Here is a 22,504-nt window from a genome sequence, read left to right on the forward strand (position 1 = left end):
GTCCACTCGAAGTAAAGCGGGAAATCGAGAGGTAGCAGCAAAAATAAACGCCCAAAGGGAAAAATCCTCAGATTCCCCAAAGGGGCACTTCATCGATTGCGGCGTCTATTAGCAAGCCAGGGTGCTTTTGTTTTTTTTTTTAACTTTTTCCTTTTAAGGACTTAAAAAAAAACCAAAAGGCGAGTGAAATCTGCAGGCTCCAGTCTGCCCGGTAACACCCTGACAAAAGCGGCAGATTTGAGGCATTGTCATCCCCCGCACCCCTCCCCACGTGGCCTTCTGGCACGAGCCGCGGCGGCCGCCGCATTTGCATCAGAAAGCGGGCGCCGGCCAATGGGCGCGCAGCCTCGCACCAGCTGGCGGCGCGGCGGCCCGGCCTATATAAGGGGGCGCGGCGCGCTGGGGCGCACTCGCCGGCCGCGGGCTCGCCAGGCTGCCTCGGCTCCGCGTCTCCGCCTCACCGGCGCCGCTCGCTGCTCCCGTGGATAAGTAGCTGCTCCGCCGCCGAACCATGACTCTGGAGGAGATCCGCGGCCAAGACACGGTTCCCGAAAGCACCGCCAGGTGGGTGGGCGCCGGGCGCCGGACGTCTCCGGGCGCGAGGAGCGCGTCCCTGTCCTGGCTGCAGCGGGACGGGCGGCCGCCTTCGGGGCCTGCCGGGATGGGGAGCCGCTGGGCGGGGGCTGGGCTCCGGAGGTGCGTCTCCGGAGCCAGGGCGCCGGGCAGGGGCGCCGGGGTGGGTGTGTGCTCGGGGCTGGGGACCCCGCCGCGCCTGCTGGCCGGTGCCGCTCACCGCGCTGGCTCCGTCCGCAGGATGCAGGGCGCCGGGAAGGCGCTGCACGAGCTGCTGCTGTCGGCGCAGCGCCAGGGCTGCCTCACCGCCGGCGTCTATGAGTCCGCCAAAGTCCTGAATGTGTGAGTGTGGACGCGGCCCCGGGTGGGGCAGTCGGGGGCGGCGGCGAGGGCGGGGAGACCCGGGAGACGGCGGCGGGGGTGCCCCCACCCGGCCTCGCCGCCCTGGCCTCACCACCCGGTTCCCGCCTGTGCAGGGACCCCGACAACGTGACCTTCTGCGTGCTGGCCGCCGACGCGGAGGACGAGGGCGACATCGCGCTGCAGATCCACTTCACGCTGATCCAGGCGTTCTGCTGCGAGAACGACATAGACATCGTGCGCGTGGGCGACGTGCAGCGGCTGGCGGCGATCGTGGGCGCCGGCGACGAGGCGGCCGCGCCTGGAGACCTGCACTGCATCCTCATTTCGGTGAGTGTCGCCGTCGCCCCGGCGTCGCCCCGCCGCGACCAGCGGCCAGCGGCCACCGGCCAGCCAGGCTGACCTCTGCGCTCTCCCCGCAGAACCCCAATGAGGACGCGTGGAAGGACCCCGCCTTGGAGAAGCTCAGCGTGTTCTGCGAGGAGAGCCGCAGGGTCAACGACTGGGTGCCCAGTATCACCCTCCCCGAGTGACCGCCCGGAGGGGGCCTTGGTCTGATCGACGTGGTGACGCCCCGGGGCGCCTAGCGCGCGGCTGGCTCTGTGGATGCGCCCTCGGAGGGCGCGGGACCGGAGTGCTGCGCGGAGAGCGGCGAGGAGGGGCGGCCCCTGCAGGAGGGGCGCGGCGGTGGCGGCAGGGGCGGGCTGGCCCCCAGCCCGGGACTCTGCGCGTGTGGGGAGCGGCTGCTTGCCCGGGAAGGCCGGAGGCGGGCCGTTGGCCACGGGGCCGGGAAGGAGGGACCGGCTGGGCAGGCGTGACTCAGCAAGGCCGCGCGCTCGACAGGAAGGAGGGGAAAGGCCAGGCGCCGAGGCCTGGACTCGGACAGTTCCAGGAGCTCTGATGGACTGAGCAGCCCTGCGCGCTGTTGCCAGGCGGCGGGCGATGCTCCGCTTTCTAAAGGATTATGCTGCTGCAGTTCTGAGTATTTTTACAATAAACGTACCTGAAACAGACTTATTCTCTTTATTGGGGGGGAGGGAGTTCCCATCCGAGGGGGGAGGTGGTTTGCAGGGTTCCCCGTGACTGCTGAAACCCCGGAGCAGAGGGGAGGGCACCTGCTCACTTTCCTGCCGGTCTGAATTCAGGCTCCCCGGGAGCGCTGGGAGCGGGGGAGGGGACACAGAACTTGAGCCCTGCTATTTTCCGGGGATTTTTAAACTTGCAGGACAGGAGCATGCTTGAGATAAGACATCAGTGCAGCAGCTCCAGGCTGACCCTCCCGCAGGATAAGAGCAGCCTCTCCCTCCCCTCCCCACTGCTCCCCGCAGCCCCCTCCCTTCTGACAGCTGCTTATCAGAACAGCTTGCAGGAGGCAGGCAGGCAGGCCCTCCTGCACAATGAGCGGGACCTTCTGCAGGCGCAGCCCTAGCAGCCCTTTGTGGTCCCCAAGGACGGTGGTGGCAGAACGCTCCCAGGAGCCTTTTCCTCTTACAGGCACGGGGCTTATGGCAATGTGTCTGCGGTGTTAATGCCATGTATGACATGATGACTGCATTTAAGTGTGAGTCATCATTTTGTCATGGCTGTGATAGGGCTGCAAAGAGCTGTGCAAAAAACGGGAAGACGGCGTCCACACAAGTGGGGGGAGCGACTGTGAGTGGAACCACCATCTGCCACCTGCTATGCCGAGGGCTCTCTGCCCACAGCCGCGTTCTGCGGGCTGCTACTGTTCACAGCCCCATTTCCAGACTTACAGGAGTAAAAGAATTTAAGTCCTTCCCACAAAGACTTTCTTTGAGAAACATTGAGGGCAAGTGTCCTGAGTGAATCAATCTTCTTTATTAGGCCAGGATGTCTGGGCTACGCCGTGCTTGACCGGAACCCTGTCCAGCCAGGGACAGGCATGTGGGGCTGGCCTGCTGGGAGCGGGCTGCCTGGCGGGCCAGGGAGCCTTCTGGGCAAAGGCGGGGTGCTGTGTTGTTTTTCTACCAAGTAAACTCCTGAATTACCAGCAGTCCCAGGTGGCTGATTCACCCTGTCGGGCTCCACTTTTTAAATTCTCTCCAAATCTTGGAAGCCGTCACGGGAAAACAGGACTGTAGGAGCTTAATTCTTCTTCCCAGAATGAAAGCATTCTGTTTCTCATATATCAACTCTGCAAGACATTTCCCCCTTGATTAGACGGAGGCCCAAGGAAAGAACTCAGCTGGGTTTGTGCCCGACTTTCGTTAATATTTTACCTATTTGCTTCTCGGAGCATTGACCTCTGTGCATCAGGGGGGTGTCCTGCGGGGTGGGTGTCCACGCCAGTCAGGCTGCATCCCGGCAAATGACCATTTGCCACAGCTCTCTATAGTAAACACAAATGAGGCAAAATCACTTTAGAACATGCCCTTCGATGAATACGGTCAGCAGAACGTAGGGGAGGCCAGGCCGGCGGACCCTGCTGCTGGCTGACTGACCGCTGCAGAGAATTCAGCCCGTAGGAAAGGGGGCTTTCTTGGATTAGAACCTACATCGAGGGCACCTGTCGGAGCCCCAGGGGCTAAGAGAATTTGCTGGCAAAAACATGCATGCTTAGTCACAGCGCCAGTCCCTGGCACGCCCGTCTTCTCCCTTCCTTCCCTTTTTTTCTTTTTTCTTTTTTTCTTTCTTTTATTTATTATTATTATTATTATTTTTTTGGATGACTGGGATTTTATGCTATTAAAAGAAAATACGCCAGAAGACAGGTAATAAACCACACGGTGCTTACCAATGCACTATTGCCTTCATACGTCCAACAACTCTCAGTGGCGCTGCATAGATAAGCTAATTATCTCACCCGTGTTGAGGGGATCCCTACAGACGGTTGGACACAATGCTCTGCGTCTAGAAAGCGCTGGTTGAATGCTGACAACAATAATACTTAAAGGTTAACGGAGGCATTCGCTACAGATCATGGAGCCCACAGTGGACTGGGAGAGTTAGGACCTGGCCATCTGGTTCCAGGACCCAATGCTTGACCTGCTAAAACCCAGAAATCCTGCTGAATTTGTAAGGACGGCGGCTTTCATAAGATCGCTATCTAAGTCTCTAATGGTTTTCTATATTCATTGTAGGAAACATGCAAACTACCAGAAAGGAGGGGGGGGAGGGGAGAGGAAGAGAAACAGGAGCGTTGTCATGGACCATCCCCGTGTTTCGGTGTGTCCTTCCCACTTTCTCTGTACCTCTGAGGGGTACGTACCCCGTCATGCAGAAACACACACAGTACTTTCTAAGAAGCTGGTCTCTCCCTGCCAGCGTCTCCTGCGTCTCTCCTCGGCACCCTGTTGCGCGCCCCCCCCCCCCGTGTCCCTCAATGACCTCGGGGGGGTGAGGGTCTTCTCGCGCCGCCATGGGATGCCTGCCGAAGCAGGGGATCCCGTCAGGGCAGCTTCCTTCCCTGGGAGGCCTCTGTGTCCCATGCAGGTGATGCCAGCTGTTTGTAGGCCTAAAGCAAAGCTGTGCTCACCCCACGCATGGGCGGCGGGGCGGGGGGTGTTCGGGCTGGTCTTCATGGCAGGCAAGCCTCACCCTCACCAGGAACCAAGGCCTCTGCTCCTTCCCAGTAAGACAGATGGGAGTCTGAATGCATCCCCGAGGCTCGTGTCTGTTTGCAGCCCGAAGCCCTGTGGGTTATGCGTTTTCTGAAGCCGTTGGTAGCAAGAGCACAGCGAGCCTTGCTCCTGGTGCTTACAAAGAGCCACTTGAGAAAAGGGCGATAAAAAGATATTTTCAGGAGAAAAGCAAGGATGTTGGCAAACAACGTGACACTGTGGGGTCAGCTTGGGGAACATGTTTTCATTTTTGCTTTTTTCAAAGTTCTTGAGCTTAGATGTTACATCTCCGGAGCTATCAGCGGCGTCCTTCTCATTTAGGTGTATATCCCCCAAAGGTCAAGGAGAGACTTTGGCTTAACAGTGGGGGGGCCGGGGAGGCGCGGTGTGTGATCCTGCACAGGCACCTGTGTCCCTCCGTGGGGACTGTGGCATGCCTCCGGCTCCTGTTTGAGGGCAAGGTTACCCCGGTCTTCGTAAGCAGCCGCGTCCCAGTCTAGCTCGTTTTCCTTCTGCGTCTTATAGAAAACAGCGGGCAGATAACTGCGCTCCCCTCGCTGAGGAGGGTACATGGGAAGGTCTCCGGCAGGCCTCTCCTCCAAGCAGAGGCGGGTGTGGACTGGGACTCCTTGCTGGGTCTGGGTTCTGGGAGGAGGTGCCTTCTGGAAGCTGAAGTGACGACTCGGGGCTGCGTGGTTGAGCCCAGCAGGCAGCAGACGCCCTCAGAGCCCCGTGGGCGGGACCTGGGCAGCATTGCCCCTCACGCACCTCCTGGTGGGGAGGAAGGCATGGCCCTTGGCTGCCGGGCTCGGGGTGGGAGACAGGCTACTGCTGCGCCGCCTCGCCCCCTCGTTCATTCAGCTGGTGATTACTGTGTGCCGCACGGTCCTCGCCACAGAGATCCTTGCTCCGGCAGAAGAGGGGCGAACTGTGTCAGGCTGCAAATCAGCAACGGTCCCCGGAAGAGTTTCTCTTTTGGGGAGCAGGGGGGCCTCACAGAATCCTCTCTGAACTCAGCAGCTTTATATTGGCAGGAATCCCACATCTCTCTCAGAAGGACCTGGAATGCCCCGGGCCCCTCCCCGTCCCGATCTGGGACAGGCGGCTGTCTCCGAACAGGGCCAGCTGGCCATGGAGCATCTCACCTAGAAGCCCGGCGGACAATGAGGCCACCATGTGCCCCGCCGTGGCTTGCCAAAAGCTGCCATCTCCGCAGCTCCCGCCCAGGCGACGCTCCTCCCATGCACAATGTGGGATTCCGCCATGACCCTCTGAGGTCACTTCCCCAAGGATGGGATTTTGCAGTCAAGGTCAACCTGAAAACTGGGAGGTGCTCTGCAGGGGCCAAGCCTAATTTCCACGAGTGCTTTTAATCAGAGGGTTTTCTCTGGCTGGTTGCAGAAGAGAAAGTAGGTCTCCTGCCCCGTACCCTGATATCACACAACTGGTGTTTTTCAAACCAATTCTCCGAGTCTCCAGTGCCAACTGGGTGTCTGACAATTCAGTTACTTCTGGCCACCCAGAGTTAGCATCGGAACTGATCAGTGACACGCAGTGACAACATTCCCCTCTTCGGACACCAGCCACACGAGGAGGGCCCAGACTACCCACGTTTCTCCCTGGCCGCATACACATTTAGGGCACCCTGATCCCTCTCAGGCTCAGTCACTAGCCGGATCAGCTTACAAACCCAGGGAAACAGTGCACAGGGTAAATCACCCACCCATCATAGAGGCTCCAGCTCGGGAACAACCAGACAAAATTGGTGCACAGCACACAGTATTACAGGAGGGGGTGGAGGTCCGAGGCACCTTGGGCACACTGTCCCCTGACACCAGGACGCGTCCGCCGACCTGCGAGCTCTCCAAACACGGTTAGTGATTTGGATGGAGATTCCCCTGCCTCGCACGATGGGTGGAATCATGGGTTTGCTGGAGGTGAAACTCAGTCTCCAGCGCCCCCTCTTCTCCTTGGAGGTGGACGTCCCAAACCCTAATCGTGGCTTGGTCTTCCTGGTGACCAGCCGGCCCCACCCCAAAGCTGTGGATGGGTCCTCCAACAGTGACATCCTCAGCGTAAACTCAGGTGGTTTAAAGTGGACTGTTCTGGGGAACAAAGGGGGCTTTGCTTTCTCCGGCCACTCAGGATCTTACACGCGTCCCAGAAGCTTGGTGCCAGTAACTGGGAACAAAGACCATAATTTCTTACTTCGGTTGACCCTAAAACAAAGGTTTGAGCTGCACAGGTCCACTTCTTTGTGGATTTTCTTAATGCTGTTTTCTTTTCTCTAGTTTACCGATTGTAAAACTAGAGCATCTGAAACCTGGAACATACAAAATCCTTGCGAACCAACCATTGTTTTCCGCAGGCTTCTGTCTGAAGGAGGCTCTTAGTGTTTGGGGGTAAAAAGGCATCCACGGATTTTGGACGGTGCAGGGGTCGGCTGCTCAGGGACACTGCAGGAAGCCAGAGGGAGTCGTGCGTAAGGGGTTTGACATGTCAGCCCGGGCTTGAAGGTGGAGTGGCCGGGCAGCAAGGAATGAGGCCAGCCCGGACCTGAGAACAGCCCCCGGCCAGCGGCCAGCTGTGGAGCGGGGACCTCCGTCCCACAGGTATAAGAAGCCGAATTCGGCCAAGCACCTGGACGAGCTGGGAAGCGGGTTCTTCCTGAGAGCCTCCTGGGGGAGCGTGACCGGGTGCTTCCAGCCCAGTGAGTGCCTGAGCTGACAGCCGGCTCTGTCCAGCCTTTGGTTCTGACCAGGAGCCAGCTCTTGCCAGCCTGCTAGCCGTCGCCTTCCCCGGGGAGTCAGCAACCCCGGGGCCATGGACCGTATCATTGGTTTTTCCCCCACCCCTTCCCCTTACAGGAAATCTTCAAGTGGCCCTGACTCATGCCCTCGGTCTGAGAAGGAAGTCTAGTTGATGTTGATTCCTCATTTTGCGAATGAGAAAGTGGACTTGGGGAAGTAAAGGGCCGTTGTCGATGAGCTTTTGGGGGCCTGTGCTCTGTCCCATGTCCAGCAGACCCTTGTGTTCAAGGCTGGCCACGAGGTGGGCACGGCTGCCCCACGGTGGCTGGTCGGTCCCGGGCCCAGCTGATGTGCCCAGCGCTGGCACCTCAGAATTCTCCAGAAGGAAGGAAGCCTCGGGAAGCGCGTGGTTAGAGCAGCTTGGGGGATCTACCTGTCCATGACCTCCGGAACCTGGCCTGATTGTCTGGAAATGCAGTCTTTTGGTTAAAGCCGAACGTTTTCTTGCTGCTGCTTGTGGCTTCCTGTCGCTCAGAGTAGACCCACTGGTCTGTCTCTCCAGACTCGGTTGTGGGGACGGCAGGTCAGGGATGGACAGGAAAGCCTGCTGTGGTCTGAGAGCCACGGTCTGGAGAGCAGTCAGTTAAGGGAATGTCGTCAAGATGATGTGGGAGTTTTTTTTTTTTTTTAATTTCCCCCAAAGCAGGCTCTGATCTTCTAACCACTGGCCGTTTCTTCAACTCCGCCACGCATTCTTCACACAGTTGATGTGGTTTGACTTCCTCACCTCAGGGGCAGGTGGGATTTCTGGCTGGTTTTCAGGAGTCCCTGTTCCCGGTTGCCTTGGCTTGAAGCCGTCAGCCGGCGGCCGCACGGCCAGGGCTTGGAATCCATTTGGCTCTTTAGCAAGGTCTCCCTGGCTTCCCGACAGCGGCTCTGGCCGCGCGCCTTCACCTTATCCTCCCTGAGTGAGAAGAATCCGGAGAAAGATGGAAATCTGTGGCGTTTTCACTCTGCAATAGAATTCTACGTGACAGCATCGATGCATCCGGGAAAAGCCACATTGAGAGAGACGTGGCTGGAGAGAGCATCCTCTTTCTCAGCAAGACCCGAGCTCGCCGCGGTGCGGCCCTGCAGTGGCGCACGGAGGTGGGCCGCGCGGATTCCAGGGAGAGGTGCCGGCGGTGGGGGGGGCACGGCTGCCGGAAGCCCCCCTGACACCATTGCGCACCGTGTGCTGCCTGGGGATTTCTGCGAATCTCTCAGGTTCTGGCTCTGGGCGGGCCCCGACGATGACAAGGCAAAGCCCCGGGAATGGGGTAACCGGTCCCCTGTCAGCAGTCGCTCAGCTGGGGTGGGCCCAGGGTTTGGGGTCCTGGCAAGTGGCCTCAGAGATGAGGCTCAGGCCCCGTGTGGCCAGGGTGAGAGCCAGTGGCTGCTCCCTGCTCATGGGGCCCCAGGCCAGCCTGAGAGATGGGGCGGGAGGGGGGCACTGCCCACCCAGGTGGGGCTGAGGAGCCGGAGAGCACGTGTCTCGGCGGCCCGGAGCCGTGGCCACACGGACCGGTCTGCCCGTCCTGAAGCCCCTTGCCCGGAGTCTTCATCATGTCGCTGGAGAAGCAGCCCCCACCGAGCGGGCCATCCCAGCCTCAAAGCCACATGCCATGTCTCAGCCGCTGGGCTCGGCGTGGGCCAGGACCGCTGCTGGCTCCTGCTCTGGTCACCGGCCACCAGCAGCGCCCACAGGGGGTCAACAGCAGCACCGGGCTTAGTGGAGTGAGGCGGAGTACCAGACGCTCCGCTAAGAGTGGGGTGGGGGTGGGTGCGCGCCCCCCGCCTCATCCTCCATGCGACTGTCATCATGGACAGGGCAGGGGACACACGGCAGACGGGAGCGACCTGTGCCCCAGGCGAAGAAGCGGGCAGAGGGCACGGCACATCCCCGAGGATTGCCGCTGTCTTGGGTCGTGCTCCGGGTTTGCTGTGAACCGTATTTCCCAGAGGGACCACGTGCTTTTCCCTTCCAGGGGGCTGCGCTGTAAGTTTTGTAACAGGAGAGATTCATGGGGCAGGTCTGGTGCGGACTGGGGAGATCCTCCCTCTCCCTCTGCCCCAGCTTCTGCACCGCGGGCCGCCAGTTCCGCGCCTGGGGCCGGTGGCGTCACTGTCCTCCTTGCCCTGTGGATAACCGGGGACCAGCGCTCCTGCTGCTCCAAGGGCCCTGCCTGGCACCAAGTGGAGGCGGGGACACTCCCCCCACCCCCCAGTTTACAAGCCTCTGCTCTCCCCGCCAAGGCTCTTTTGTGTCCTATGGAGGTCTGTTTACCAGCCTGAGTATTCTTCCCTCCTCGCAGAGAGAGAGAGAAAGAGAGAGATTCACCTGAAACACCTTGGCTCTAACACAGCACCTGGGAGGTCACTGGTAAGATTGGCCCTTTGCTGAATGAGAGAGCACGCGGCAGAGCCCATCCAAGCAGGGCCCCTGGTGTGGGCTCTGTCGCAGGACCGTGGGAGCGTCTGGCCCTCCGTCCGTCCTCACCTGCACGACTGCCATCAGCATCAAGCACGTTGGCCAAGGGCCCATCCTGGCGTGGACTCTAGATGCTGGACGATTTGAAGACCTTGTATTCTACGGGACGCAACACCAACTTCTTTGTCGCCATCGGAAGAAGCACAGAGCGAGAAGCGCCGATGTCGTGAAGGACAGAGGATGGGGGACGGAGTGGGCTGGGGACCCCCGGCGGGCCCTGCAGGGAGGGTCTTGGCTCTGTCCTCCAAGAAGGCGGGCAGTGGCGTGTCCTTTGCAGGAGGAGGATGGGGCTCGCGGCGGGGGTGGCCGCCGGATGCCGACGACGGCCTGTACGGGTCAGCCTGGATGTGGGGTGTTCGTGGGGGGGGCGGTGAGTTCTGAAGGTGTGAGGCCGGCGTGCCCGAGACGGCGAGGGCCTGGGCAGGCTGGGCGGCAGGCGTCCGAGGGAAGGAGGAGCCAGGGGCTTCCTGAGGCCCTTTGGCACTTTCCCAGCTTCTCTGCAGAGCCAATGGTCCCAGAGCCCGTCGTTTGGGGGTTTCCTGGGTCTCCTGAGGGCCTGGCCCAGGCTCGCAGTGCTCCCGCTCTCTCTGGTGCTGCTCTGGCTGGGCCAGGAGGCCTGGAGGTCAGGGCTCTGCCTCCCCATGGGGAGTCCGGTCAGTCCAAGCCGGTCCAAGTTTGGTGCTTTCTGTTGGCTACCTCGAGCCTCCCATGGCAGCAGGCCCGGGACCTCGGATCCTGGGAGGGTCCCGGTCCTGGGAGGCGGTGTTTGGACCGTATCTTCGACTCACATCTCCGGTTGGAGGTGGTGAGCCCCTGGGAGCTGTGTTTAGGTCATAGAACCTAGTCGGAGAAAAAGAGGACACAGAAGTACAAAGTGGCACGGTCTGCGATGCCGTCACTGGTGGAAAGGCAGCTGTCGTCAGCCCCGGTGCCCCGCCGGGACGTCCCCGGACATCAGTAACAGCAGAGAACACACCAGCCGGCTTAGTGCGGGTTCCCTCAGCAGCCGGGCAGGAGGGCGATCATGGTCCCCATGGGCCCTTCCCAGGCGCCCAGGAGGCCCAGACCCGGCACCAGGCGCACATTGCCCCGCCCACTCCTGCTGGCCCCACCTTCCCCCGGGGACCCTGTTCCGTGGAGGGAAGTAGAGCCTCCGGGGCTGACCTTTCCTGTGCCGCTGCTCCCGGCCTAGCTGCCGTCGGGTAGCCCTCCACGGAGCGGACGGTTTTAAGTTTCCAAAAGACAAATCCTTTATCTGGAGCATCTGCACAGTCTGGGCATCTGTTGGACAAACAGCGAGTGGGCTCCTGGCTGGGGCTGCGGTGCTGCAAGGCTGAAGCTTCAAATCCCGTCCAGGCCTGTTCTGTTGACTCCTGGCTCTTCCCTTCCTGTGGGAAAGTGGTACGATTTCGTAGACGATTCAGGCTTGAGTATGAAAGTGTCCGTGAATGCGTTAAGTTTGCAAATCCGGACTCTGGCTGCAGGTCCAGCTGTGCTCCCTGCTCCGGGCTCCTCCCGGGTCTGCGGCGCTCGTCCGGCCCAGGAGCAATGCTGCCTCCAGGGGCTCGGGGAGGACCATGTCCTGGAGGAAGGCCAGGGCACCCCGGGGTCATTCTTGCCCATTTCCTCCTTGTTCTGGTCGGAGGATCTTCCTGGAACGGGGCAGAGCTGCCACATGAGCATCTAAGGGCCTGTGCATCCCCGGAGGCTCGTGTGGATTCAGAGGGTGGGCTCTGGGGGTGTTTGTCTCCAGCAAGCCCTCTAGCAGCATAGCAGCTGCAGGCCCAGGGAGCACATCTGGGCCCCGAGGGTACCCCATGGGACCGGGGGCTCAGCCTGAAGGGGAGTTTCTCTTCACGCCGGAGACACAGCAGCCCACCTTGCTCTGGTTCCTGCTGACTGCTGGAGGGGTCTGATGTCCCACTCCCTGCAGATTGGACCCTCTGGAGGTGGCCCTGGAGAAAGGGGTGGGTGCTCGCCCCAGGACCAGGCGCTCCCAGCCCATGGCCCCTATTTGGCATGAGCTAGAGCTCTGGGTGGGGCCGCGTTTCGATTTCTGACCCTTGGCCACTTCCCAACTGTGACCTCAGGAACCCTCTGTATCTCTCTGTTAAAGTCCATATTTGAAAGAACTCGACCTCATGCAGTGCCTGTGGGCTCAGAGGGCCCCAGGGCACGAGCAACCGTGGATCTGCAGTTGGGCTGGGCTGTTGGCGGCCCCTGCCTCAGTTACTCAGTGCCAGTAGGAGCTGGAGGCCCTTCTGCTCTTAAACAAAACATTGACGCCAACAAGCTCTTACAGTGTCCCAGTTACAGGATTCCAGGTCCCTGTGATCCCGTAATAACTTGTTCTCTTAGCAGCTTCCTGACACAACCCACACACCCATGCACATACCTGCACACACGCAGCATACACGCACATGCATGTGCACACAACAATGCACTCACACCCACGCACACACGCAGCAGACCCGTGTGCACACACACAGCACAGCCACGCACAAGCGTACAAACACACCATGCATGCGCACGCACACCCCCAGGGGCACACGCGTGTTTCCACAGCCATCCGTTGTGGGGCTGGGCTCTCGGTCTTGCTGGGCTGCCCGACGGTTAACGAAGCCCCCAGGGTTTGCTTCATCGACCTCGGGATGTTCAGGGTGAGTGGAAGGACAGGAAGCTGCGTTGTTCTTCCAGAGAGCGGACGGCTCCCGAGGGAGGGACTGCAGCGCCGGGCTCTGCAGCTGGTGGTCCATCCTGGGTCAGCTTTGCGAACGTACCCCCCAGCTCGCTGTAGGAATAGGGAGCCCGGGGAGATAAGCGGGCCGTGCACTCCACTCTCCCCGGAGAAAGCCTGGCCGGTCTCCAGGTGTGCTCCTGCGCTGCCGCCACGGGAGCCACAGGCCACGCGCCGCACACGTCCCCATGCCTGCTAACCTTTCCCTTGCTTCTGCTCCTTCTCATGGAGGCTGACCTCCATCCCATGGAAATGCAAGGAGACCATCTTGCATCAAAGCAGAAGTTATCCCAAGGGCCTGCCTTTCCCCCCAAGGGCAAGTGTTACACAAGATCTTCCTCCGACTGGCCATCTCGGCCCCTTGGCACTTGCTCTGTTATTATTTTTCAGGTCTGCAGACGACTCGGAACAAACAAGCTAGTACAGAGAAAGAGATGGTCAGAACGCTTGGTTTCCACTAAACGATTATATTATGGGAACACTGTGCCTACTGGGATACGGGGTAAGATGATGGATGGATACTCGGTGAACAGTACGTTCTGTTCTGAGCTGCAAGTTGGTGGCTTTCATTCTCCTGCTCAGTCTCACACAGGTTTGCAATGAGCAAAGGAGAACTTGAGCTCTCAGGGCTCTCGGGAGCCCGTCTTGTTTGCCCTGGACCAGCTTCTGGCATAAAGAGCAGATTCCAGAGCCCGGGCTGCCTGGCTGACGACCGCTGGCCTCTGCGGAGTAGGGACGGCTCTCCGGGGCTGCTGGGCGGGGGCGGGGAAGACCTCTCTGGCCGGCGGTCTGCCCTGTGGAGAGAGGAGATGGGGTCGGCAGATCCCTTCACTTGCTGCCCCTGCCCAGGGCCCACCCACTAAGGGATCCTGGCCTCGGCCTCGCCCTCCCCTCTTCCATCGGAGGGGCCCACTCAGGCATTTCTTGCAGCGACGCTGCAGAGGCATGAAGGGCGCCTCCTTCCCTCCGTCCTGGAATGCTGATGTTCCAGGGTGTGTGGAGACGGCACCCGTGCTCCCCCCAGAGGACCCCTACCCTCTGGGAGTCGTGCTGTGTGGCCATCAGCCTGACACCCTCCAGCCGCCCAGCTCAGTGTGCCTTTTCCATCTGTGCGTTCTGAGCACCCAGGACCTGCTTTCCGGGGTGTTGGGGGAGGCTGGGGCTCTGGGAACCCGCTCTGTGCACTGTGTGTGTGTCTTATCAGCCGGGGCAACTCGCACTTCTTTACACGGCTCCCGGAGCCCCGTGGTGAATCACACTGACGTCCGTATTTGCTGCGCCTTCTGACGGAGGAGCCCCCGCTAAAAGGAGACGGGCTCTGTGGCGGGATGGCTCCGGCTGGCGGCCTCTCACTCCCCGGTGCTCCCCGTGTCAGGGGGCGGGGCCTGGGCCTCACACCCCGGGGTCCTTAGTGAGCAGAGCATTCCTTGTGGGAGCTCCGGTTGGCGCCCCCGATCGTGGCCTCAGAGCACAGCACACCCCTCGGTGGTCCAGGGAAGGCAAGGCCACAGAGGCAGCCCGAGTGTCCTGCCGACGGATGACTCCAACATCCCCGGGAAGGTGCCTGAGGCACCACTTCCTGCCCCTCCAGGCCCGTGCAGGAATTGTCTACAGGCCCAGTGAAGCTGTGAGTCGCGCGCTCCGGCCGGACTGCTCCGGTGTCTTTGGGAAGCAAGGAGCCAGCCCGCGTGGTGACTCAGGGCCACCTGCCGGCAGCCTCGCCCTGCCCGGCTGGCAGCCCCAGGCTGGGTGGCCCTGGGGCACGGTGAGCACAGTCCTCCGCTGGCAGGACCTCGTGTTCTGCTTTATTTTTATCTTCGTGTCGAGTTCACCTTTACTGTTCCGGCTCCGCGTAGACACAGCGTGCGGTCTCCCCCGGCCTTCTTTCTTGGCCTTGGAGACGCACACCTGCCTGCACCTCCAGCCTTCGCGGTGGGCTCGGGGGCAGCGAGTGCAGCCGAGAGGCTGCAGCGGCGGGCCGAGCTGAGGAGGCGCAGGCTGTGGCTCTCCGTAGTGACTCGCCCCGGGCCCCGGCCGGTGTGGTCAGGCTGGGGTGCGTGCACCTGATCCATGCACTGGCCGGGGGGGCCAGCCGGGGCCAGGAGGTACCCCGCCCCCGGGGCCGGGGAAGTCGTCGCCATGTCAGAGGCGCTGGGCGCCCCACCGGCCAGCTGGTCGGCGGCCAGGCGGCACTGAGCGGCCTTTGTTTCTCGCTGCAATGACTTCCCTCTTTGGGTCAATTATGCAGCCTAATAGCTGTTATTACGTCTGAACAAAGTGTGTCGCGGCAGCCTGTGCGGTTCCAAGGGCAGCTCACCCTGTCCCAGCGCCCCGCCACCCTCCAAGACCAGGCGCCGCTCGCTGCTTGGCCGGTCCTCCCCGGGGGTGCCTCATCCCCCAGGGTAAGCGGGCAGAGATTGGGGGAGCCCGAGGGGCTGGGGAAGATAGGGAGGCGTGCCGAGCCGCCCCAGGGGACCTCAGCTGGTTTTCTGGAGCTTCTGCCTGGGCCGGTGCGTCCGCCGGCCAGCTGTGTGCACCTGTACTTGCCAGGTTGACGTCTCGGCAGGGTGAGCTTGCTTTTCCCTGAGCCTCCCATGGAATGTTCTGGAAGGAATGAAGGAGGCCGCCCTGGCCTCGCTGCAGCTCCCCTAGGCATTTGTTCTCTCTCTGGTATGACTCAGACTTCTTTCCTGGGAATCCCTCTGCTGGGGCAGTGGCGGTGCCATCACCGTGGACATGAGTCCCCGTGAAGGAGGGGCCTGGGCGGCGTGGGGCTCCGAGGTTCTCCAGCGGCTCCTGCCCTTGGGGAGCAGTCACTGTGGTCCAGGGTGGAGGGCGTGGCCGCAGGGTCAGCCAGGACGAGCGGACGGATGCGGCTGCCGCAGGAACAGCACCGGGGGCCGTGCCCGGCCAGCACCCAGGTGTGCGGCCACGCAAGTCTCGGAACGGACAGGGATGTGCTTACCTCATTCCCGTCGGCTTGGTCTCTGCTGCCGAGAGGGCCGAGGGGCCGTGACAGCAGCCAGGGCTGCCCATGCAGTGGCCACGGGGTTTCCCAGGCATAGAAGCTGGGAAGGGGGGCGTCATTGAGGCAGGGATGTCCACACTCGGTGCCTGGGTGGACTGGGGACCCCTGAGCACCCCGGATTCTGTGTGGGTTTCTGCCTTCGCCGTGTGCTGCTTCCCACCGTTGTTGAAACTGAGCACAGAACAGTGAAATAACAAATTGACCTTTTATAGGGTTGTTGGTAATGATTGTTGTTTGAGCTTAAAGCCAAATGTTAGCTTTTCCACCCAATCCCCTCTGGTCGCCGGCCTTCTCTCCGCGACAGGCAGTGCGAGCCTCCCTGGAGCTCACAGCTGGGGGGCGGGCGCTGCAGCCCTCGTTCGTGGCCGGCACCCAAGCTCTGTCCAGGGTGAGGGGCTCCTGGGAAGGGACAGCAGAGGGGTCGAGGGCTCAGAGGAGGTGAGACAGGCTGCCTTCCAGGCAGCGGTGTGGACGGACCAGGCGTGGCAGGGGTGTTCTGGAAAGCTCCCGAGGGCTGCCCCCACAAAGCAAGTCTGGGAGGCCTTGAGGATCTCGCTGGGGCTCGGATGGGGCAGGGGCGCCTGGGGCCCGAGCCGCCCTCTCCAGCCGGGGCTGCGCTCTATGGTCTGCCCCGGGCAGAGAGCACGGCTGGGATGGTTCCTGTGGGATTGAGCCGTCTCTCCAAGATGCACATCCTTTCTCCAAAGCAGGTGTGGCATTCCTACCGGCCTTCCTTATCCACAAGCCACCAAGACTGGGGAGCGACTGGCCAGACAAGGGGAATGAGGCAGCGGCTGCGCCCAGGCAGGAATCCCCCTGGGCTGCTTGCATGACAAGCTTCTGGGCCAGCTTCCGCACAGGGGTGCGGCATCTGGCCAGCAGCTCTGTCGTCCACATCACACAGGGGCCACATCGACCCCGCCACTCTGCGGAGCTGCTGTCCTGCACGTGGTATCACGGAGTCGCTGCGGTCTTCCCGGGGCCGGCCCTTCTCTGCTGACGGTGGCACAGAGCCCTGCCCTCCTCCGGGCCCACGCAGCTTGGTGGACGGCTTCCCTTGTTGGCGGAGGCAGGACCCTGTTCCTGGGGCAGTTTTCCCAGCCGAATCTGGGCATGGCTTCATGCCAGTCTATTGGGTGATGACGGAGCCACGGGGCCAGACCTGGAAGGCCCCCCACCATGTGGCCTCCAGGCTGGTCCCTCCCTAGCACATCTGTCTGTCCGTGGGCACGCTCCCTGCTCGCGCCTACATGACTCCTCGAAGGGCAGGGCCATCCCAGCCCCTCACTGTCCCTGGCCGCTGCCTCGTCTCCCAGCCAGCAAATGTGCGCTGAGGTCCCCGATCTGCCACTGGCCTCGGGGCCAGGCACTTGGCTCTTGGTGGAGTGCTGAGTCAAGGGGGACCCGAGACAGGAGACGGGGACCCCAGAGGCCCAACCCACCCAACGTCACATCATTCCCTACTTCCTGCTTCTCCCATTTGCTGCATTTCCCCAAGGCTCCTGTCTTGCTGGGGAGTTCCTGCGGCCCAGCTGATGGGGCTGCCAGGCAGCAGAGTGGCCCCAGATTTGCCCAGGACTATGTGGGTGGAGGTTCATTGGGGTTGCCGCTGCCAGAGGCAACATTTGAGGCAACGTTAGCTCACGTTTCTTCCCGAAGTCGGGAGACTCTGTGCTCAGGAGTGTGTGGAAATGCCTGAGGGGACGGGCCGTGACCTGCGGGACCAACAGAACCTCTCAGAGAAGTGGGAGACGCCGTCCTCGTGACACAGCTCCGGCCTGGGATCCGAGGACCCAGCAGGGGGCCTAGCAAGAACTGTGACAAGGTCAAGTCCCGTGACGTGGACAGAAGTGCCACGGGAGTGCCACGGGAGTGCCGCGGGTACCTGGGCGCTGTCGAGCCTGGCCTTCGGGGATGTTCAGTCCCGTACAGAGAAGGAGCGGGTGGTGGGGAGCGGCCAGAGCCAGCGCAGCGTCTGTTAAGGTCTCCCTGAGATGCAGGGGTGGGTCCTGCCCTCGGACTAACCGAAGCACACACAGGCCGGGGGTCACGGAGGGCAGCACCGATGACGACGTGTGCGGAGTGCTCACGGGGCGGGAACATGTGTGCTGAGGGCAGCAGGGTGTGCGGAGCGCTGAAGGACCCGCGGCAGGGATCTGGGCAATGTGTGCATACAGACTGACCCCAGACAGAAGGAACAGCACAAAGGCCCTGGGGCAGGTGGCTCCTGGCACGTCCAAGGCCTGTTGTGGGGGGATGGAAGCAGCCTGATGCTAATGGGGCATTTCTCAGAGGAATGTACTTTAAAGGGTGTGTGTGTGCCCAAGCGCTCGCATCTGTGTGTGTGCGTGTGCATGTGCACACGTGCGTGTGGCAAGGTTAAGAAGGGAACTGTGGCTGTGGGGCCGAGGAGGGAGCCGGTCAGTCCCTTGGGCCCTACCATGCAGCATCCGCTGGTTGTGAACATTCCATATACCAGGAGGGTAATGGGGGGCGGGGGGCTCAACCTGCCTTGGGCCCTGAGAGACCGTGTTCAGCACGTGTAGGTGTGTCCCACGTGAGGGCAGTCCGGGTCAGGGTACAGACCGCCCGGCTAGGAGCAAGACGGAGGCCCCCCGGAAGAGGGAGCCTGCAACCCCAGGCATTCCTCGAGGATTCACCACGATGGACTGTTGACGGGGGCCTCTGTGATTAGGAGGAAAGTGGGGTGGGGGTCTCTGGGGTCCTTTTGAGATGAAAAGGGAGTGGGAGTGATATGATCTGAGCAGCTTCATCTCCCGGCTGCCCTGGGAGAAGGCATCCTTTAGCTCTGGGCTAGCAACCTGCAAGAGAGGGGTCTGGTGGCCCAGGGGAGCAGCTGGAGCACGCCAGGCCTCTAACCCCCAGGCTGTGCCTTCCCTGTGGAGCAGAGCCAGCCAGGCTGCCGGCCCCGCCCCCATATCCACAGGCCCCGCCCCCAGCCCCGCCCACTGCCCTCCCTGCCCCTCCCCAGCTGCCTGGTGGAGGCCTGTCTCCCAGGCACCTGTCCTGCCCCTGCTTCCCATATCGGCAGCTCAGAGTCACCTCTCTTCCTGCTCTGGCCTGGAGTGCTTCCTGAGCCACCAGCAGGACTGGGCCTGGGGAGGGGGTGGTGTGGGGCCCTGGGGTTGTAGGTTCTGCGGGGTGTAGGGCCTGGCAGTTTCGGTCCTGGGGGTGTGAGTCTTGGAGGCTGTAGGTCCTGGGGGGCTATAGGACTGGGCCGGTGGGGGTCCTGGGGCTGTGGGGCTGGGCACCAGGACTTTGGTATTAGGAAGTCGGGTTCTCCGTGGCCCTGCTTTCCAACAGGTGAATTTGCTAAACGTGCTGTCTCACTTCTGCAGTCGGGGTCTGCGACAGGTTGTTCTAGGAAGAGCACGGCAGGTCCTGTAGTCTCTATCACACAGATGTGGCACGAGTGAGCTCTGTCCATATGAACGTCCTTCCTGTCCCCTTCCGCTGCTCCGTGCGTCCCCAGCTAGGCTGTCCTGGTGTCCCCGGGAGCTTGGTGTGGGGCTGGCTGGGGCCGGGCGCTGGTCCCCCACACCGACTCGGCAAGTGACGAGGGCCAGCACTCGGACTTCCGCGAGGGTCTCCGCAGCTGTCCCGTGGCACAGAATGTTCCTGGGCCTAGCTTGTCACTTTCAGGTTGTTTCTTTCTGGAAAACTCGGAGATGTGCCAGGAACAAGAGAGGCATCCCTGAGAATCTCAGGACCCAGATGGCACGGCTCTCGAGCACGTTTCCCTCTGCTGATCATCAGGACTAGGGAAGAGGGAAACCCAGCCCCCACCGTGGGTGCCCCAACAGAATCTGCTTCCAGAATCAGGGCATGAGGCCGGGCACGGGGCCAGTTGGCTCCCTTACAACAGACTGTCCCTATGTTCCCCACAAACGCCCCCATGCACCTGTGGGCGTGCTGCTGTGGGCTGCCTTCCCTCAGGCTGCTCCCAGTCCTGCAGAATCCACCAACCAGCCTGGATATACAAAGGCTCTCTTCCAGAAAAACATCCTTTAAAGTCTGAATTCCTAAGGACCATCGCAGCGCCCGCTGGGCAGGAGCGGGGTACCCACAAAGGGCGGCTAATACGGAATTCATCTCTGAATCCTCCCTCCCTTTGCTTTAGTGACGGAACTCTTCAAAGCCCGCCTGTGGGAGACGGGAGTTCTTCCCACTTGGGCGAAGGAGAGCACACCCCCCTGCACGCCGTCCTCCGCTGGTTCCTCCTTTGATGGCCTCCGCGCAGGGCTGCCGCGACAGCCATATGACAGGGAAGAACTTTCAGTCCCGCCCACGGCCTCTGGGGAGGGATGAAGGGCTGGCGTTGGATCAGTCACCAATAGCCAGGGTTTATCAACATGCCCACGTAATGAAGCCTCCATAAACCCCCAGAAAGACGGGGTTTGGAGAGCTCCGGGATGCCAAGCCAGAATGCTGCCACCATGCCAGGGGACCTCACCCCCGGTATCTCTTCATCTGGCCCTTGACGCCCGTTCTGTAACGTCCTCTGTAATAAACCGGCAATCCGGCCAGTAAACCGGTTCCCTGAGTTCCGTGAGCCGCTCGAGGGAAGCAGAACATGAAGGGAACCCCAGGAGGGCGTCGTGGGGACCCAGGATCGGTAGCCCTTGGCTCTCCTGCAGTTTGAGTGTGGTGGGAGGTGGTGGGACAGAGCCTCCAACCTGTGGGATAGGTGTTGGTGTTCAGAGAGACTGTGTCAGAGCTGGGTTCTTAGATCCCCCAGCGAGTGTCCTGCTCAGCCGCTCCGAGCGTCTCTGGATCTGGGAAAGGAGCCACAGGCGCCAGGTCGTGGGGAAGAGACGTGGCTCCTTCCGGATGCTGATGGTAGCTGCTGGGTCATTCCGGGTTAGGTGTGGGGAAGATGAGCGTCCTTGCCACGGCGGGATGGGCCCTGGGAATGGCCCCTTGTAGCTGCCTTTGCTCTCAGTCTCCTTAGAAGTGAACAGTTTCTTAAGCTGGGGATCTTCCATCCCGGCTGGATGACTACAGATCGCAGAACTACGGCACTGTGGGGAGGGTCTCCCTGCCACGGCCGGGCCCCTGTGGCACGTTCCTGATCATCTTTCCAGCTCATCAGAACTGGCGCCCGGAGAGGTTCTGTTTCCTAACCCACAGATGCCCCTGAAGTCGGGGAGCGACAGTTGCTTTCTCTGAGCTGCCACGGGCCATTCTCCATCTGTCACCACACACCTGGACAGGTACAGCAGACAGCCTCGTGTCCTCCCCCAGCCAGCCCCCCGTCACTGCCCTCCTAAGGTGTGGGGGGCCGAGTTCACGTGCTAGAATCTCGCCGTACGTGAGAGAGGCCGCCCGGCCGACCAGCAGGTATCCCGAGGCATCTTGTGACAGCCGGCTCCGGCAGGAGAGCCCCAGCTTGGAAACCGCGTACTTTTAATGGCCCCAGCTTGCAGCGGGGAGAGGGGGAGAGCTTCGGAACAAGACGTTGGTATCTCAGTGCCCGTGAATGTGACCTTGTTTGAAAATAGAGTCTTAGCAGAGGTGATCAGGATAAGGTGAAGCCATCAGGTGGGCCCTAGTCCAATAGGACGCGAGTCCTTATAAGAAAAGACACAAGGAAGGCGGCTTCTGGGAAGGGAGGCAGAGCCGGGAGCAACGGATCTGGAAACCTGGGAGGGCCAGGGCTGACGGCCGCTGTCAGAAGCCAGAAGACGCAGGGACGGATTCTACCCCGAATCGTGCAGGGAGCGGGGTGCTGCTTGACGCCCTGGTCTCCGGCTTCCGGCCTCCAGGACCAGGAGATGGTAAACTTCTGTTGTGGCCCCTGGATTGTGGTGCTTTGTAAAGGCCGCCCCCCAAACCGAGACTCCGTGCTGTGCTGGCGTTCGTGCTCAGGCTGGGGTCTCTGGGACTCATGGTCACCTCGTCAGTGACTCTGTTCCTGACCTCAGAGTTATAGGGATACAGGTAAGCGCCTGGCCCAGCACGGCCGTCGGCCTCCCGCATCGCGCAGCCAGCGGGCCGTCATCATACCCGTCCTGCGAAGGGAGGACTGAGGCTTGGAGAGCGCTCACTTCCAGGCTCACGGCACAGCCGGACTGCACAGGGGAGGGATGAGCAGCGCCCCTGACGGCAGCTTCTCTGCTGGCACATCGTGGCTTCCAGACTCCGTGCCCCATGCTCCTTCCAGACTGGAAAGCCCGAGGTGCAGGGTGTTGGCATGAAAAGGCAGCTGTGGAGGAATGACCTTACTTGGAGTCCCATCTAACCGCGTGGCTTCGTTTCTGGGGCAGCTGAGTGATCGTCACCGGGGGGCTGGCGCCCTGGGGTTCCATGTGCTCCCCTGTCAAATGGGCCTAACGAGGAGTAGCTCCAGGAAGTGGGTGACGGGAGGCCGCGGGAGCCCAGCGTCCGGACTCGGCCCTCCTGTTTGCTGCTTGCTTCTGTCCGCGTATGTGGGAAGACACACATGCGACCGCTCGGCCGGGCCCCGCTGAGCGAGGACGGAACCTAGAAGCTGAGCAGAGACATCAACAGTGAGTTTCAAACTCGTGGGCAAAGCTTCCTTAGAACAAATGTGGAAACACAGCAGAGTGTTCTTGGGCAAATCTTGGGAATTAGTTTTACCAGGGGTGCAAAGTGGGCTCCACCGCGAAAGCCAGGCCACAAAGCCACGTCCCCAGGGTGCAACAGGCGTTCCAGCAACCTTGTTTGCTCTAGAAGCTGTACAGTAGCCAAATCCCACAGTTACGCATGGAGAAACCGTGTGCTGCCTCCTTTTTTGGCTGGTGGAGCCTTCTGCTGTCCCCAGCAGGCCCCCAGCGTACTCCCAGGGGAGGCGTCCGTCTGTTGACACCCGCTCAGGGGGCAGGATCTCCCCGTTCCGTCCCCGGCCCGATGGGACTGTTTCCTCCATCACCAGCAGAAGACGAGGATGGGAAGGGTGCTGTG

General features: G+C 61.4%; 1 protein-coding gene across 2 annotated transcripts; it reads left to right on the top strand.

Annotated features, from left to right (window-relative positions):
* The first annotated feature begins 389 nt into the window (after nt 1-389).
* On the top strand, nt 390-1,946 carry GADD45G (growth arrest and DNA damage inducible gamma). 2 transcript variants are annotated; one of them, XM_059142868.1, is made up of 4 exons: nt 390-564; nt 814-915; nt 1,050-1,263; nt 1,356-1,946. In XM_059142868.1, exons 1-4 carry the CDS (start codon nt 512-514, stop codon nt 1,464-1,466), a joined length of 480 nt encoding a protein of 159 aa, XP_058998851.1. In that variant the 5' UTR covers nt 390-511; the 3' UTR covers nt 1,467-1,946. The 2 variants fall into 2 exon arrangements, with proteins under 2 accessions (XP_058998851.1, XP_058998850.1); XM_059142867.1 differs by lacking the exon at nt 390-564 and having other exon boundaries at nt 591-915.
* Nucleotides 1,947-22,504: the final 20,558 nt, after the last annotated feature.

Source organism: Mustela lutreola, chromosome 12 (genome assembly GCF_030435805.1).
Source record: "Mustela lutreola isolate mMusLut2 chromosome 12, mMusLut2.pri, whole genome shotgun sequence".
Classification (NCBI taxonomy): domain Eukaryota; kingdom Metazoa; phylum Chordata; class Mammalia; order Carnivora; family Mustelidae; genus Mustela; species Mustela lutreola.

Bases quoted from the DNA above. Each gene is read 5' to 3' on its own strand.
- GADD45G (XM_059142867.1), top strand. From the start codon at position 662: ATGGGGAGCCGCTGGGCGGGGGCTGGGCTCCGGAGGTGCGTCTCCGGA. The intron at 916-1,049 runs GTGAGTGTGGAC...CCGCCTGTGCAG, and splicing joins TCCGCCAAAGTCCTGAATGT to GGACCCCGACAACGTGACCT. The intron at 1,264-1,355 runs GTGAGTGTCGCC...CTCTCCCCGCAG, and splicing joins TGCACTGCATCCTCATTTCG to AACCCCAATGAGGACGCGTG.